Source organism: Dermochelys coriacea, chromosome 1 (assembly GCF_009764565.3).
Source record: "Dermochelys coriacea isolate rDerCor1 chromosome 1, rDerCor1.pri.v4, whole genome shotgun sequence".
Lineage (NCBI taxonomy): Eukaryota > Metazoa > Chordata > Testudines > Dermochelyidae > Dermochelys > Dermochelys coriacea.
This window is the reverse complement of record NC_050068.2, coordinates 335,610,083-335,627,320: the sequence shown is the minus strand read 5'-3', so window position 1 is coordinate 335,627,320 and position 17,238 is coordinate 335,610,083. Positions and strand designations below refer to the sequence as shown.

At 38.5% G+C, this 17,238-nt stretch overlaps 1 protein-coding gene across 1 annotated transcript in view; it reads right to left on the bottom strand.

Annotated features, from left to right (window-relative positions):
* SEMA3A (semaphorin 3A) overlaps positions 1–17,238 on the bottom strand; it is a 291,534-nt gene that overhangs the window by 194,760 nt on the left and 79,536 nt on the right. The window contains 1 exon segment of the mRNA XM_043497991.1: positions 7,156–7,360. Within this exon segment, the coding sequence (XP_043353926.1) occupies positions 7,156–7,267 (112 nt within the window). The 5' untranslated portion in view covers positions 7,268–7,360.

Here is a 17,238-nt window from a genome sequence, read left to right as displayed (position 1 = left end):
CGACACAGTGAAAACAAAAACCTGCAATCATTAAAACTGAAAGCAAGTGAAAAGGTCCTCTGGGTTGTAACTCTCCATGGCAAGGATTGAGATACCCTCTCCTCTATGACAGGTTTCAGAGTAGCAGCCGTGTTAGTCTGTATTCGCAAAAAGAAAAGAAGTACTTGTGGCACTTTAGAGACTAACAAATGTATTTGAGCATAAGCTTTCGTAAGCTACAGCTCACTTCATCGCGATGAAGTGAGCTGTAGCTCACAAAAGCTTATGCTCAAATAAATGTGTTAGTCTCTAAGGTGCCACAAGTACTCCCCTCCTCTATCTTCATCTGGGCAGCACCTAGCTCATCCTGAGTGCGACTATACTATAAAGTAATATTAGTAAATAATGAGGATAAGAAGAAGAAGATGGCTAAACTTATGAGTGCTGTCGAGAGGCATAACTATAACAAATCCAAGCCCAACTCCAGCTCCATGAGGTTCACCTACTTGAAAGTCAAAGTACAGTAACGGTAATGAGAGAGAGAGAGAGAGAAAGAGAGAGAGAGATGTAACAGGGAGCACTTTCGAGTGGTGAGGGAGCCTACAGCACTTTTAAAAAAATGTTCGTGGTCTCCGCAGCTGAGGAGAGCTCCCCTTTGGCTCTTTCACTGGGGTCAATGGGGTTCTGCACTACTCAAAAAACTTAGGAAAAGAAAAGTGAATTTACCATCATGACAGTTATGCTCACCATTCACAGCTGTTACTGGATGAGAAGAGCTAGCCCACATGAAGGCTCCATAGGGCAGGCCCCTGTGACTGCACAATGTACATGTGCACATTCCAGAAGGGGCTTTAATGCTACAGTAGAAGGAATTGCTGAATAGCCCACCGGCCACAGCAGAGCACTGAAGGGAACATCCACAAGTGACCTTAATTAATAAGCGCACTAAGGCAAATTACAGAGTCTCAATCTACAACTCTGACCTCGAGCCGCCACCGTCCACTAGTTTAAAAATAAGCATGTGGGATCCTGAGAATGATTTTACCCTTTTTAAACTTTGAAACTTGGAAGCAGAATGTCACAGTCCTTGACATCACTTACAGGGATTTGTTTTCATCTCCCTCACTCAGGGACCGCCTCAGGTAGAGATCTTATTTTGCTTCAAATTGAATCGAGGTTAAGTTAGACTCTGGCTGATAGGGGAGCTATTCAAAACATTGGTGCATCTTTACATGATTATTGCTTCCATTACAATTTTTTCAGGGATGAACATGAGAGCAATAAAGGGTAAGCCTGCAGCCCAGAAAAGACAAATAGAAAGAAGACTATCTAACACCAACTGCAGAAGAGATTGCATGTTAAATCATCAGTGATCATTTTAAGGACGTAGTCAAACCAAAACCACAGTGAAGGGAACAGTGTATGGCAATATATTAAATTAAACCTGAAAAACACATCTTCTTTTAGGAAAGTCAAAAATAGAAGTAATTAGTGATTTCCTCTCAGATATAATTCCATGTATTCATATACTATAGTGTGTAATAATGGATAGGCGTTAGTAGACCATGAACACCGGAATAACCTGTACATGCTGGGTTCCCTATTTTAAACTTTTTTTTTGGTCATGTGTTGTGGTACCAACATGTACTTAAACATGTCCCAAGCACTCAGAGATGCATCTAAGTCCCAATCCAGCAAAGCACTGAAACACATGCTAGATTTTAATCAGTATGTGAGTAGTCCCATTGAGTTCAATGGGACCATTGATCTGATTAAATTCTTTGCTGGATCAGGGCTTTAAGTATAATGCAACAAGCAGCAAGGGTAAGCTGCTCCATAGACAAAGAGAAGAGCACAGTTTACATTACTATCAACCCAGCACCTTTTATGAACAAAAAACTGGATAGCAGGCCGAGTTACGTGGACATAGTAAGCCCTCTAAGAAAGGGAGAATTTTGTAATTCAGAAACCACACTTTTCTTACTAGCGTTTAATGGGAACATTGGGAATATAAAATAAAAATGTAGGGCCAGGTTCTCTTCCTCTTTGTTCTGGTCACTTTGCATCTTTTGTCCTAAATGGCCAGCTGAGAATTCCCCTAAACAGGCAAGATCTCAGCTGACGTAAAGCATTTTAACTGGTCTCTACACCAACTTCCCCTCTCTCCAGTTTTCTCTGTTCTGTTCTGACAATTCTTATCTGGCCTTCTTGGGGATCATGGTCAACTAGTGTTAGTCAAATCAGCACCTAAGCCACTCTAAAATACTCCAGGATCAGGACCAAGGCTGCCTGAAAATTTTGTGGCTGCATCTAAGTCCTGTACTTCCAACTCCTGTGCCAAATGGATATAGACATAAAAGGAGCATAAACTATAGATCTTTTTGCTATTTACTGAGAATGGGGCCTGGAGAATCTTACTAGTCCTTGCCTATGTCCATAAACACTTGTTTTTCCTACCTCCCTGCTCCTCTTTCCAAGTTCTCAGTTCCCTTATCTTCTTCACAATGAGTGTGAAAAAAGGTTTTCTGAGAGGAGGCTATATGCATAAAGTAATTTAATTATAAGATCCTTTAAATGGGTATTTTTAGTTTTGAGACAAACTGTGACATTAAGTGATAAGAGACATGTCTCCAATCACGCCTTGTATATTATTAATGATCTTACTAAAATGCTCTCTAATTTTTGTTTTATGTTGTTTTTTGTATTGGGATTATGTGGTTGGCTAAAGAATTGGGTAGGAAAAAAAAAACACCTGCATGTTATCAAGTGCCAGTAAGACAAATTGATAAGCTACCTTACCAATTAAATATCATACATAGACTCACATGTACCAGGTAGTGCTACTTGTCTATAAACGAGTGGATGAAATTCTGGAACATCTATAGATTGATCACACACAGAGTCTGGAGGCAGCTCTTATTTTTATTCCAATTTTAGGCAAAATATCTATTTTTACTATGGCTTGACTAGAAACCAGGGAGCAGTACAACTGAATCTACATGCAATCTTTTTCCAGTTACTTATTCTTAAGTAACGTGCATCCAATTGAGCAACAATTAAAAAAAAAAAGAAACACACATGTACTTTTACCAAACATACTTAGAGGATTTAGAAATTTTCAATAAACAAATTGGATGAGACAGATGGATATGAGAAACTTTGAGTTCACAAGATTTACTTATGACAAAAATCAGAGTTGCCTTGGGAAGAGCTTTGTGAAACAAAGTATTTTAATGAGCATTCTCTTTATTAAAAACAAAAACAAAACTTCTTGTAGCTAGATCTAGCATTTGTTTATACTGTTGGTTCACTGCATAAAAGAAAAAGAGAGAGATGGAACAGATGGAAAAAACGGGAAGGAAAGAAAGGAAAAATCCTTGTGGAGCTAAGACTATTTATTGTTTTAAACTTTGCACTCACAACTTCATCACCATCACACAGAGAACTCAATATATAATAGATGCTTTCTGAACAGAACCTACAACCTAATAACACAGTAGAGCTCATTACACTATTCATTGAAACACAAGTCATTGGGATAAAAAGAAACTTTAAGAACATATTATTTCCTCAGTGTTTAACAGTTGTTTTATTAAAGGCTTTCTTTGCATCTTGGAGATTAAATTCTTTTTGTTATTTCACCAGATGCAGCCTTTAAAAGCTACAGAAGGGAGGTGGAGGTGGTGGGGATCAATTTAATCTGCAATAGTTTTAAGATATTTTTCCCCATATTTAGGACATGATCTAAAGCCCACAGAAGTCAATGAAAAGAATTGGAAAGAAATATTGTCTGGGCTAGATCTCTTACCATTTATGGACCTACGTGAAATATCAGTGTTTGAGATCTGAGTGTTTGAGAAATCCTGACTTCTACTGAAGTCAATGTGAGTTTTGCGAGTATTGACTTCAATAGGGAAAGGATGTCATCTCTGTTCACCCCATATTTGCTTTCCCTGGTGAACTGCCCAAATCTGACTGCTACAAATCCAAGAGACCCCATTTTTCTAACATGTCACTTCTGCAATGAACCTGAAAGCATCTTTTTGGTCCCTCTTCCATAAAGGTGGCCCAATTTATAATATATTTATTACATGGACTCCCTCCCTTGCCCTACACAAAATGTGCTTGATATGATACTTCTAATCTACTGTGAGACTGAGCGATGGGAAGTCAAGAGAAAGTAAGAATGGGAGTTCACTGAAATGTCTATCTGGCAACCTGAGAAATGACAGAGCTAATAGTGGACCTTTGAAAACAAGTGACCATAGGAAATTAAGGTTGGCAGGGATTTAACCCTTCGTGAATCACTTTGGAAATTTTTAAGCCAAATGCCTGCATGTTTTAAATATGTTTGACATCTAATTAGTCAGAAAAAACAAGAAGCTAAAATAAATCCCTATTGTTCTTTAGAAACAAAACAATGACAACTGGCTACAAGGCATTTGCTTAGGCAAAAATCAAGTGTACATTCAAAAACAAAAACACGACTGCGAGTAAAACGACAGAAGAAAAATTGTTTGACACATTCTTTTTTTACCCTGCATGTTCTCATTCATTTCACAGTTTATTTTACTAAACTGCCAGGCTGTCTATGCAGAAATAGAACTGCTAGGTAATTGGAGGAGTGGGGTGTTATTTTTCCTAATCGTTAGTAGTTTTAATACCCATTAGTCCCACTAGTAAGAAAATGGCCTATGGTATCTTCACGAGATCCACATTGATATGTAATATATTCCTTCATTGCCCACAAAGTATATTTTCACTATGCACAACTCTTAAAGCAGCATACTTACAAAGCACTGTGCCTATTTATCCACCCAACAATTTATCAGAAGGATAATTAGCTGAAAAACACCAGCTGATTAAGTCTTACTTTTCTCTATTTTATAATAACTAGAAACATATGGGTCCATCCTGCAAGATGCTGAACACTTTGGCCACAATCCAGCAGAACTCTTAAGCATGTACTCAACTGTAAGCATGTTAGTAGACCTATGCAGTCAGTATAGTCAAATGTTTAAAGTTAAGCACATGCTTGTTTTGGTAGTCTGGGCTAATGTGCTCAGCACCTTGCAGGATAGAGCTCTTATTTTGCACATGCTTAAAATTAAGCATGCCCTTAAGTGTTTTGTAGGACTGGAGTTCTTATTATCTTGCAATCATTTCATTTTAACAGCTTGTTCAGTCAATTACACAAACAGCACTAAGGAGTCTATCAGTTTCTGGAGTTACTATTGTGAAAAACTTTGCCCTAGAAGCTGGTGTTTATTAAAAAAAAACGGTGAGAATTAGATTCTTGTTCCCAGCAGAAGCAGAAGTTAAAAACAATCAGCCAGCAGAATAATCAAGTGTTGCAAAGCTGGTTATAGTTTGGATATAGTATCAATGGATACAAATGATGGGCCAGATTCTGTCTTCCTCAAACCACAGTAGCACTTTGTTACACAGCTAGTCCCACTGATTTCAATGAGAAGATTCAGCATTAGTATGAGAGCCAGAACTGAGCCCTCAATAAACTTTAATGGGCTGAAAAATAGCAAACAATTATTAATTAGTCATTAAACACTTTAATGGAGCACTTTTAAGCAACACTCGAAGTTAAGCTCCTATATAATAATTTAATTGAGTTTTACAGTAGGGTCATTAAAGTTTGGAAGTTAGATCACAAACAATTAAAATGGTATTTAAAAAGTTTTATAACATGGCACATGCATCAGGTTGTTTCTCAGATTAAATTATTTAAAATAACCAATTTGTATTTATTCAATATAAAATAATTTTCTCACAAAAAACAAAGTGACACAAAGTGACACATAAAATGTTCTTTTCATATATAAAGTGCTGCTTACACAAACACACATTCTTTTTAAAATATGCACATTCATTTATTTCACAATGAAGTCAGAACACATCCAAGTTTGATAGGTGTTTAATTTTCTGGTTTAAAGTGTGAAAATGACGACTGCCTGGAATCATTTAGATGTTTCTTTCTTCACACTTGTGCCACCAGAAAGACAGATTCTCCCTGTTATGCAAAAAGTAAAGAACATACTTCTCCTGGCATGAAATATATAGACTATACAGCAGACAGAGATTGACATCTATGACCACAAACACACATGGTCACTTTTTTCCATTGTAGAAATGGTACACTTCTTCCCCCCAACATCCGCACACACCTTTTGAACTGAAGCTATTTTCCCCCATCTCCTCATCTTAAATCATCTGGGATTATAAAAAGTCAATTTTTAGGGGCGGAAACCTCTTTTAGTAATAATAATACCTAGCTCTTATAGTTTAATCTTCTATCCCATTTGTATACTGTCCAGCTTTTATTTTTCTCCCTACAATGTACATATATAGAATCTGTAATGAAATGTCCTGCAATGATAAGGGAGAGGGTATACCTGGTTCTTCAGAGTCCTGAATTTTAATAATATTAAATAATTTTACTAAAGTTATTTACTGACTATACATTGGTTCTAATGCTATGCAAATTTTCAAAGGTGAGAGTAATCTCACAGTTATCTTCCCTTAACAACACATTCTCTGTAAGGATTACTGAAATATACTCAAAGTATGTATGATACAATTTCATTTAAGAAAAAATAGCATTGCATTGAAGATCTAGTACATTATTCCTTTTTCTGGAGCTGATCTGTTCCTTTCAGTTTATATTTTCTTGGCAAACCCACCATCTACTGCTTATGTGAGGCATCTGATTGTCAGATCTGTACAAACTGAATATTCATGACTGAGATTTAACCACTTCATGCATCAAAAACCCCAACATAAATCTCCCTCTATTCCATCGTATTTGAACTAGATAAATACTGGACTGTAGCTGTACAATATGCCCAGAGCAGCATAAAGATTAATTGGGGTGGTCAAAGATGTCTAATCATTTTTAAAGTGTAAAGTCCTATGAAATAATTCAATATTCTTACAAAAATCAGCATATTCTAGAATCTTTGTCTGCAAATGTAATTAACTCTTCTTTGTCTGCATTTAAACTGAGTGGTATTGAATTTAAAACGTTTTTCTAAAGTGTTTGGAAATATTTTTCTCTAACACTCATCTCCATTTTTAATTATAAGGAAAAGCCGGAAAGATAGCAACAGATCCTAAGAAAAGAGAGCGAGGGAGAGAGGAAATAAAGGACAACAACAGACTTACCTTTATAGGATAATTTGAGTCTTGGCACGTTATTCTTCACATGCTGGCAGTTCACTCTTTCTGCTAGTAATACTCCCAAGAAAAGCAGTGCAATCCTATTCAGCCAGCTCATGCTGCAGACGATACTGTAGGGTCCTTGTAGATTGGCGTCTCGGTGCCCTCGGTCCTGTAGGGAACAGCCGCAGAACTTCCAACAATCTAGAAACTGGAGGTAACAGGTGACTGAGGTCAGCTTCATTCATAAACGCAGAACAATCAAGACCTCATGGCCACGCTATAGAACATCTCTCCTTCTTCTGCCACAGTCGGTGGAGCAGGGAAAACTTCAAGCCCCTTCCAATGCACACACGGGCACAAAAATTGAGCCAGACAGTGGATAATGAGGCACAACTGTTGTGGGGAAGGGGGAAACAATAACAAGGGCTGCAGCAGGGGCGCTGAACGAGCTGTGCCTTTTATCTACGCTCCTCTGACAGCCAGTGCCACGAGCTAATCCTGCTCCCTGCTTCAGTGCAAGCAAGAATGAAAGGGAAACAGAGAGGCGCAGCGAGCAGCACTGACTTTTCCTGTGCACATGTAGCGGGAGATGACACAGGATCCCGCAGACAGGTTTTTCCCAACACGCTCTTGCACTAGCTGACAATGGGAGAAGAGAAAAAGCACAACCCACTCCCCTTCCCCTGCTGTCACACAACACATGCAAAAAACATCTAGGCAGAGATGAGAGGAGGGAAGAGAAACCTCCACCAAGCTCGTGAGAGGCACGGAGCTATAAATTCACCTCCAAAGGCACAAGCGATTTTAAAGCCAGTTGGGGATTTGATTTGATTTGATTTTACTATTTTGAATAAAAAACACCCCCTGCAAAAAATAAACCCTGAATATTGCCACCCACATAAATAACATCTCCTGCCCATAGTGTAATCCTGTGTGACTTGCTGTCAGTGAACAAGTAAGGAAGACTTCCATCAACATAACTTTACTACTGAAGCTTTTAAAGCCTTGTTAGGAAAAGTTCCTTTACCCTCCCCTCCCCCCCACCCCAATCCAGCAAAAGAAATTCCTAGTAAAGCTCACTTCAACAGTCAGTTCAAGACGTGTATAGGTCCAGCGGGGCTTGTAAATTATACTGGGGGATTCTCCAAAGAATTCTTATAAATTTAAGATGTCCACAACCTTCCTATTGCTTGGACACTCTGGTATTATTTTATGGTTTTTTTTTTAAATAATTATGTGAAACTCATTAATGAAGTTTTTTTTTCCCTGTTATCATAAAGAGTGAAGGAAGGCTGCAGGAAGACCCCAATGTCTGCTAAGTGTTAAGGAAAACTGTAAATACAAACACAAACCTGCCACACACACACATACACACACACTCCTTTTTCAGTGCTTGAAGGATTACCAGCCATGCAGAATCATCCAAAATTCAAATAAGCATAGGAAGTCAACTTTTACTAAAAAGAATGTTCTCCAAGCAGTTTAGTATTTCCATCTATTTTGTTTTAAACTTTTCCAGAATGAAAAGATTGACAGATATTTTAGGACAGTAGAAGCAAATTATGACTCTCTTACTCACATTGGTGAATAATTAATCATATAAATAGTGCCACTAAAGTCAATGTGAAAGCATCATAATCTGGCCCAAATAGAATACAACATCAGTTTTCTATACCTACAAGCAGGTACAAGTTCACTCTTTAGGATATAAGGTTTACTGTATTCTGAGCTTCAAACAGAAGTACATATTTGAAAAGCTGCAGATGTTTTTTATTCTAATTAAAAATTTAAACACTTAAAATAAAAAAAGGGCTTAATACTGTTGTAAACTAGACCTAAACATTCTGTCAACACTGGTTTCACTGCTTAACATTTGCCAAAGGGAAAAAAAGGTTTTTTTCCATCCCTCTTTAACAAATTCTTCTTCCTCCTGAGTTTACTTCGTTAATCCAAGGGCATTGTATCTTCCAGATTCAGCAATTCTACTGATCAGTAGCATTGTAAAGAAAATAAAATCCAAAAATAATGTTGATTTTGGTCATTCCCACACTTGTTATCCTGAGCATTTTCATGCTCCAGGCAGTGGATTAAAGCTCCAAAATGACAAGAGACGCCTGTCTGTTTTCCATGGATTACTTACTACAGACATTCACTCTGCAGAGGAATTCATGTCACTTTGAGATTATTTGGAGAATTGGCCTAATGAATTATCCTTTTGTGTAGAGCAAACAATAAGAAACAAAATACAAGAGATGCACCATATTCAGGACTTTATAAAAGTACATCATTTTACAATGATGTTGTTACACTCAATTAACTGCTAGCTGGATAAAAGAGACCTAGCTCCTTTTCTTCTTTTAAGTATAAAAGAATAAATAGCTAAAATGTATCTTTATATATAGATATAGATATAGATATATAGAGAGAATATTGTTCTAGGCTATTTTCCAGGAAATGAAATAAATAAATCATTGCTTCTGACCAATATTGCACACAAAAAAAATGGATTGCATACCATTAGTAATGCTATTTAAGTCTTCATTTTGAGAAAGAAAACATAGACATGAGCCAGAAAGGTATGAGAAACTTTCGCTCTTTTTGCCCCCATTCAGGGGCCACTCACAATCTCAGGCCCCATGCTTTTCAAGGGGACATGCAAACTGAGATAGCAGGGTTTGGCTGTCCTTAAGAGTGAGATTTACAACCCCAAAGAGTGAAATTCAAGGCCAAAGAGTGGTGTGGTATGTCATTGCTTAAAAAAGGGACTCTCATCTTTGGTCCTTGGCGACATCCAATAGTCCAGGTTTTTAATCCAAGCAGCACTTAATAATTTGTTCTAAAATGTAAACTGCTTAATATTGCATATGAAACACTTAAATGTCCTAATTCATATTGTCTAAGGCCCATGAGAATTCTATATGCAATGCAAACCAGTGGATTTTAATAAAAAACAATTATTTGCTGGTTGGAACAAAAGCCTGGATGATTGGTGATCCCTGAGGACATGAATTTGTCCAGTGTCATTTAAATTTTGAACTGTATTTTGCAGAACCTGCAAACTTTTGATCTAGTCCTGCTCGTTTTTTGGGTGACCTCATACTTTTTTGAACATCAAGTATTCACACACACACCCTTCTCCCCCCACATAGACTCCTTTTTCCTCTTGCACATGTATAGAACATGGGCCTGTCGTTTCCAAGCTGTAAGCCCTGTTCCTGAGGTCCCATATGTATTGTCGTCTCTTTCAGTGCCTGAATAAAAATAATTTACACCTGTACATATTTTACTCAAAATAGTGAGATAAACTTAGAAATGTGTGTGTGGGTGAGATAGCATGATAATGAGTGAGACTTACACCCAGTGAGTGAGACTTGACATGTCTGTGACAACCCAAGGAGATGGGTAGAAGGTGAGCCCATGGTCCTGCCCACTGCTCTTCACCAATAAGCAATGCTGGCCAGCCACATGTTGCTTCTGCTGGCACAGGGTGCCTCTACACAGTCTCCCACAAAGGATTTTGCTTAGTAGACACAAGCTGGCCTATTCTTTTAAAGCAAGTCCCAACAATGCAAAGTCTTTTAATTCAGGGTGTTCAACAACTTACTTTCAAATTACAATTGATTCCTCTTTCCCCCATGGTCAACATATCCATTTGCAAACAATCCTAATTGATTGTCTTAGAGATGGAGAGACCAGTTCAGAGAGAGTAAAATCCAGTTCAAATCTTCATCCATTCCTCAGTCAAATGAATTCCTTCTCCCAAGGAAGTAAAGAGAATTTTGTCATTGACTGTTGGGGTTAGTACATTGCTATTGGATGTGCTGCATAACAGCTCCAGTTCAAGAAAAACAGCATTTCTTATACATTCTGTTTCCTGTACTTGTTCCAGATTTTACACTTATCTGCCTTATCTTCCATAGTAACATGCATGTCTGGCTAGAAAATGGCATCTCAAGCTCTGTAGTTATACTTCTCAAAAGCCAGATAGGCATAGTGGGTTCAGTTTAGCATTTCTGGCCTCCTGCTGTGTGGCATTATGAATCAATGTTCTTTATACAGCCACTCACCATATGCAGTAATTTCGCCTCAATAGTCCCTATAAAAGTTTATGCTTGGAAGTGTCTGGGCTTTTCCCATTGGCTATACATCTAGAATTACCTGCTCTAGCTTTTGTAAATTGGGGTCATTTTGTGTTTCTCATTTGTCAAATGTTCTTACAGAAATGAGTATTACTTGAGTCACATTTATTTCAAACTCCTCTTGCCGCTACTCCTTGCTTTTAGTACTTACGGAGCTCCTGAAAGCTGTGCTGCTGTACAAAGCTCTTTATCAGCTCTGTACTTCACATTTTCAAATGTACTTTTGCATTGTCATGATCATTTTCTGCTACTTAGGTGCTGCTTTACTTAGCTGTGTTGACATTCCTATGAATCTGTGTAAGTCCTACTTCTTTGGTGGATCCTTACTCCTTTGACTCCACCTTTCTTTCTCATTTGTCACTGAGAACTTGTCCTCTATAATTAATTTCGCTCAGCTTGATCTGGCATTTTTTCCTATTTGACTAAAAGTCCTATGCTTTGGCAAAGATAAGACATCTACTTTGGATCAGAAGCTTGAGGAATTTTGTCCTTTTGTGGTTGTTTTCTGCTTTAAAGGGTATTCTCTAGTTCAAACAGAAATTAATTTGCTGAAGTTTTACTACCTATGTCACAAAGGAGGTCAGACTAGATGATCATGGAGGTTCCTTCTGGCCTTATAATCAATGAATCTACACTGCAGAATTTTATGCTGTCATCCCTTGTAGGGTTGATCATTGTCACCCTAAATCAACAATTACTTCCATCCAAATCCTAAAAGGATCTAAGTCTCAATACTGTGGTACATTTTAAGTACCCAGGCAATCAAAAAGAGACATTATTCATACATATACAGTATAATTCCAGTTCTCTGAATTCACTTCATCCAAAAATCCTAGTTAGTCAAATCCACAGTGTGTCCCCCATGTAGCCTTGTGCTACTTACAGTACACTTCTGTGTATCTGAGTTCCCAGTTATATGAAACTTTTGGATGTCCCCCAGATAATTTGGATAAATAGGAGTGTACTGTATCTACAGAAAAGGGAGCTGAAAGGGTAGAGTTGCACTTTAGCAGGCTGGACTTGCCAAAATCCTTGGCTTGCATCCAAATTTGAAAACACTCTTGCATTTTGAAGGCTAGACATGATGACCACAATGCTGTCTTGGCATGTCTTTGGTAGCCTTATTCAAATCTTTTGGATCTATACAAATGCTTAAGTTGTTTGGTATTATTATATGTGCCCATTCTGTTAACCAACTCAGTATCTGTATTCTCTCAAAAACACTGAAACTTACCATCCTGTCATATTCAGCTTTTACTTTATTTCTCGGGGCTATTGGGGTTATATATGATTCTGGTATTTTTGGCAGCACACTGGGATCTATATCAGTGTGATGTGTTTTATTCACAATGCATTCAGGTCAAACACCTCATCACATTCTTTAAGAATATTCTCTGTATCCTGTTCTGTAAACAGACTATATATGCATGTGATCAACTGCATTCAGACTGCTCTTCAAACCTAAGCAAACCTGTTCCGTTATTTCCGATTCTCTGAAGTGGGGATCCATCATCATACACACCTGATCATATAGCTTTGCCACCTGTAGTAAAGGTGTGACACAAAGGAATGCTGGTAAGAAACTGATCTTTATAGTCTAACCCCAATCACATGGAATATGCCATGGACAAAAGGTTTATACCCCTGTCGTATGGGATGTGTCATTATCTGCTGTTTCCAGTGGATGCTGGAATAAAGTGTGGGGTGCTCTTCCAAACTGAAGAGAAGCACCAAATCTCTTAACTTTCAACTGAACCTACTTCAGTTCCCCTGATTGATTAAGCTTATTGATTGATATACCTCACCTGCAGAAATATTGGCAAGGACATATGCCCTTTATGGAAGAAGAAAAAAAAAGGACAAATGTGAGAGTCAATCTACTAGTTCTTCACAGCAAAGTAGACAACAAGAAAATCAAGACAGAACAAAATAATACAACTGACTCCTAAATCCTGGCCCAGCCCCACAGCAAGCCCTAAGAAGCTGAGCTATGCCCAGGGGATTCTTTGGAGCAGAAAGGTGCCCTCCCAAATACCAAGCCACAGAACAACTGATCCCCCACTGCCCTAATCCACAAGGATTAGGCAAATGGCCTGAAATGGCAAATGATTCACCAATCCTGTTCTTCATCCTTCCCTGGCTGATTCTGCCTTTGATGCTAAGACTCAGGCCACTGGAATGTATATGAAGATGCTATAGAGCCGTGGTTCTTAACCTGGGGTGCACACACCCCCTGCGGGTGTGAAATGCCCTTTCTGGGGGTACGAGACATGCCAGATTTTTTTAGACGGTAAATCATCAAAAACACAAATTAAGCACAGGCACATAAGTACAACTGCTTTGTTTCATCAAACCTATGTATTTATTAACATTATACATTTTTAACGATTAGTGTAATATACAAACAAAAATATATCTAGGTTTAAAGAACTGACCTACTTCAACGATTTTTGATAAGGGGTGTGAGAACATATTCTGATTTTTGATAAGGGGTGCAAGAACTTATTTTAAGAACCAAAGGAGTGCAGGCTGCAGTAAAGGTTAAGAACCACTGCTACAAAGCTGGGCTCTTTGGCACTCATATCTATCCATCTTATTCCATTGCCCCGATTACCGTATTGTCAGAGCGCCAATCTTTATTATATTCACAACACCCCTGATAAAAGGAAAATGCATTTTACAGAAGAGAAACTGAAACAGAGACAAAGGTATTTAGACACCTAAAAAATTACATATATGTGCCTAGTGGGTTTTTCAAAAATGCTTCAGTACAACCTGCATCGTTAGGCACCTAAATAACTTTAAAAATCCGGCCATAAGTGACTTGCCCAAAGTCACACAGGAAGTCTGTAGAAAGGAGGAGAATTGATCCCGAGTCTCTCCAGTACAAGGCTAGCAAGTTAAGCACTGGACTAGTCTTCCTCATAGAGTGTTAGTTCCCCATCAGGCTTAGAAAGCCATCTACTCTATGCAGCTGACCCTCACCAGTTCTACTATGTCTGGGACCCATCATGGCCCTATGAAAATCTTCTTAGTGAGTGACACTTGGTGAGTGTCAAACACTTGAAAGAAATTAGCACCATTTTCCATGGCACCCATTCATCACTGGGCTTTTAAAACGCCTAGGTGCATTGCACTTGAGTCATGTGCAAAAACCACAGAGTCCCTATGCAACATCTGCTAATCATTGTTCTTGCCTGATATTTTTTTCCCTGCTGAATGGTTCATTAGTAGTATATGACAAAGACATCAGAGCAACAACATTAGAACAACTGCTTGTCATTGTCACACTTTGGTCCTAGCTGACTTCCCATGCTGGAAAAGTCTTTTTAATTAGGCTTTCCTTGTACAGGGAATGGGAAGCCTGATTCTGTTTCACAGAGTGTGTGGGTGCAAACATTCTTGCAAGATAAAAAGAGATCAGACAAAATATATGAGCTAAATCGTTGGTGCATGTTTATTTGAGACCAAAAACTGATAGCTATTTATTCACTACTGAGATACTCCGTGGAAACTTGGGGTGGTAGGTAAACTGCAATAGATCCGGAAAACTCAGCTGAATTTTCAATAATTTGACCTCTGTGAAAGCTTTTAGTGGCAGCAATATGTAAAGTGTGTGTGTCGGAAGGGAGAGATGTGGCCGGGGGTGGGAGGGAAGGGAAAGGAAAACAAACTCTAAGAAAGCATTAACTCATTCTCGGATGAATGGAGATTTCAGAAAGGAGGACAGGGGAAGAGAGGGCATTGTATCCCTCCTCTAGGCTGAACATGAAACTATTTAAGAAGAGCTCACTGTATATTATTTTCCTGTGACATCATTCTCATGATATTTGAAGCAGCTAAACAAAGACACAGGAAAGACAGGCTCTTTTTGTCTTTGGTGGAAAATGTTCAATTGCGAGGCAAAGTTAGATCAGAGCGGGACCAATTTAGTCACCTAACTCTTGGTTGTAAAAATTTAGGGATGGGTTAGACACACGAACATCCAGGAATTCTTGAGGGAAAACTAAAAATCCAGCTTGATTTCTATTCCTCAGGTGTTCTAAAAATAGTCAGTGCATGCGCAATAACTTGATGTGTTTCTTTTTGTGTGTGTACAGCCAGAAAGAAAGTGAGTCAATTGTCTCCTGTGCTGAGATTTGATCTGTGTAGGAGGTGGCAAAGTGGAGGGAAAGGCATCAGGGAACAAGTTACATCTCCCTGATTCTCATGGTGTATTTTTGTTGACCCTGGCATGAGTTAGAGCAGCTAAGGGGCTATGATCACTACGGGACCATATGTCAGTTGTGCATCACCAGCGAACGGATGCATTCCCACCCCCTCAGCATGCCCCTGTCCCAACCCTCTACCAGAATGGGAAGAATAGCAGGGAAGGAGCTGGTAATGCCATTTTATGCCAGCTGAGCTGGGGGGAATTCTCATTTGGCCATTTAGAACCAGTATCCACCACTTGGTAAGTGGCCAGAACAGGGAGAGAAAAATCTGGACCGATATATACTCTATAGAGCCAGATCCTCAGCTCAGCTAAATCGGTGTAACTCCATTAAATACAATGGTGTTACACTAGCTTATATTAGCAGAGGATTGGGCACACACACACTGTATAATATATATGATATATGTTGTATAACATAAGATTATTTTTTATCATAATCAGCCTCTTAAGACCATCATTTTCCCCAGCATTTCAGAATATGTTACTGATGGATGGATTCCTTGTTTTTTTCTTCACAGTGTAAAGCTTATGTGTTTCATAGAGTTACTTCATGGAACCCTCTCCCAAATTACTAAAGGATTCAGGAAAGCTTTATATATTTTCCTTTTAAATGTAAATACCTGTCGGTGCAGCATTTTTTTTCTTACATGTTTATCTCCACTCTCAAGTGAGATGGAACAAGAATATGTTTGCAAGAGACAAAAATTCCATTGTATATACTGATCAGTACAGACTAAGCAGCGAAGGGGAAAAACGAGGCATCTGTTGAATACAAATGAAGGTGGCAGGTTGGTTTGTGAGTAATTACGTTTTGAAGCTACTAGTTGTTTGCTTTCAGCAACCAGCAACCTTGCTCCACTCCCAATCCAAGACAGGGGGAAAAAACTATGAAAAACACGGTGACGCCTAGAAAGTTATTTTACATCAGGTCCTAAACAAACCTGATACCTATGAGCTCTGTCTTTATCCATTTAAAGGGATGTTTTACTGTAGACATAACTTTACTGAAGCTTAATTTCATTCTACACAGTTCCTTTTAACTACTGTTAAAGAGCCTTGAAACAACTTGCATTACATTGTTAACGACAGGGAACAGTGTGCTGAAGTCTAGTATTAGTCTCCTTAAAGGGTTTATTATGATGGCAAAACCCAACCGTTTAAAGAGCTGCTGTGTGCCCATAAGGTCAGTACTGTGCATCAGCAAAGGAGGCTTTCACAATAAATTGTGAAAATTGGAAGGAGGAGAAGAAAGAAACAAACAACCCACCAACCCAAGCTTCAAACAAAACTTGCTCTCCATTATTCTTCCCAAGTGTGGAATGATATATGACATCATATAATGTGTGGCAATCCCCTCACCTCTATTTTCAGGGGAAGGAGTGTGTTCTATTTTGTAGCAATGCCTTAGAGCCAAAATCTACTTTCAGTTCAGGGTGTAAGCCCAGGGCTATAGAAACTCAATGCAGTTCCTCTGTATTTACACTGAGAGCAGAATGCAGTCTTTGAGAAAGCAGCTGTCACCTTATGGAAAACTTTGAAAAATATCTTATTTGGAAACATGTGTTCTTCTGTGTCACATATTTCCCCGTCCTTCTCTTCCCTCATTCTTTCTTACTGAAGACAGTGCATTAAAACAGGATCTCCGTTGTTTCTTAAGAATTTATCTGCTTCTGCCACTTATTCCCCACCTGACATCATAATCCTCGGTTTGTGACATAATAATCATTTCCA